At 43.1% G+C, this 1,315-nt stretch overlaps 1 protein-coding gene across 1 annotated transcript; it reads left to right on the forward strand.

Annotated features, from left to right (window-relative positions):
• Window positions 1-410: 410 nt before the first annotated feature.
• Window positions 411-1,215, forward strand: Pmar_PMAR013456 (hypothetical protein; the record flags this gene model as incomplete). Its single annotated transcript, XM_002778625.1, has 1 exon — window positions 411-1,215. A coding segment is annotated over one exon (805 nt), but the record flags the coding sequence as incomplete, so codon positions are not given.
• Between the last annotated feature and the right edge of the window lie 100 nt (window positions 1,216-1,315).

A 1,315-nucleotide genomic window follows, 5' to 3' on the forward strand; every position in this document is an offset into this window, starting at 1 on the left:
GATGATGGTAGATGTGAAGATATTGCCGTACCAACCCTCATCATACATGCTGTAGATGATCCTGTTATACATGTTGATTCAGCTGGTCCAAGGTTTAAGGATAGTAGTAATAGGTCTCCATATCTGTATGCAGTCATTACCCCTACTGGTGGTCATGTTGGTTGGCCTCAGGGATGGTTACCATGGACTCAGGGCTTCGGATGGATATCTAATACGGCCCTTGATTTTGCTGAGACAGTTGTCGCTGATAAGTATGCTGATTGATGTACTCATTTATGTTCTCATTGACTGTATCTAGTACGGTTATTAATATATGTGTTATTGTGTTATCTCATCTAGAATGTATCATAGTAGTTTTGCCACCATCGACGCCTTCATCATCAATGCCGCCTCGACGGTCCTCATCCTCATCATCAGAAGGTAGTAGTCGATCGAGACCCAACATGTCAGTAACCAAGTTCTGGGATGCTGTATCTGCTAACACTCATTCAACTTCCCAAGGTAGTCCTACTATCAAACAAGATCCACGAAGGCGACGACCACGGCCTTGGTGGGTTATAATATCCTTCTTGAGACTGTGTATAGAGGCGTGTCGATGGTTAATCATTCCTCTATTGGGGTTAGCACCAATACTAATGAGGCCCTTTACTCTCCCAGCCCTTATAGTATGTCTAGTTTTAGCTACTTATTTGGTGGTTACTGGTGATAGATATCGTCCTAATGGTAAAGCTACACCAGGTATAGAGGGCCACACTGAAGGCACCCAGTTTGGTAAACTAATAGAAGAGCTGCTAGAGTCTAGAGCAAGAGCCTTCAAGCCAACACCATATGCTGCTATCAATGGTCATCTGGCTACTGCTATACCTTATCTTACTTATCGTTATAAGAAGCCTAATCTCAAGAGGAGATGGATGTACACTATCGATGGACAATCTGTGGCATTAGATTGGTGTCTTCCTCCTCCTACAGGCAATGTAAAGGGTATAGTCATTGTTTTAGCTGGTATTAATGGTAGCTCTACAGAGAGTTATGTATGTGATCTCATAGAGAAGGCCACCTCCCAAGGGTATGCTGTATGTTGTTTGATAAGTAGAGGGGCGTGTGGTACGACAGTGGTAGGTGGACCTGAGGAAGAGCCTTGTGGATCTAGGGTTAGTGATGTTGAACAAGTTATCAATATATGTCATGATGTTGTTACTGGTAGTAGTAGTAGTCTACTACCAGTGAGTATGATAGGCTATAGTCTAGGAGGTATAATGGCTACCAATAGTGTAGCCAGGCTGGGTTCTAAGTTGAAGGGTAAACTCAATTCATG

Source organism: Perkinsus marinus (genome assembly GCF_000006405.1).
Source record: "Perkinsus marinus ATCC 50983 genomic scaffold scf_1104296948474, whole genome shotgun sequence".
NCBI lineage: Eukaryota > Perkinsozoa > Perkinsida > Perkinsidae > Perkinsus > Perkinsus marinus.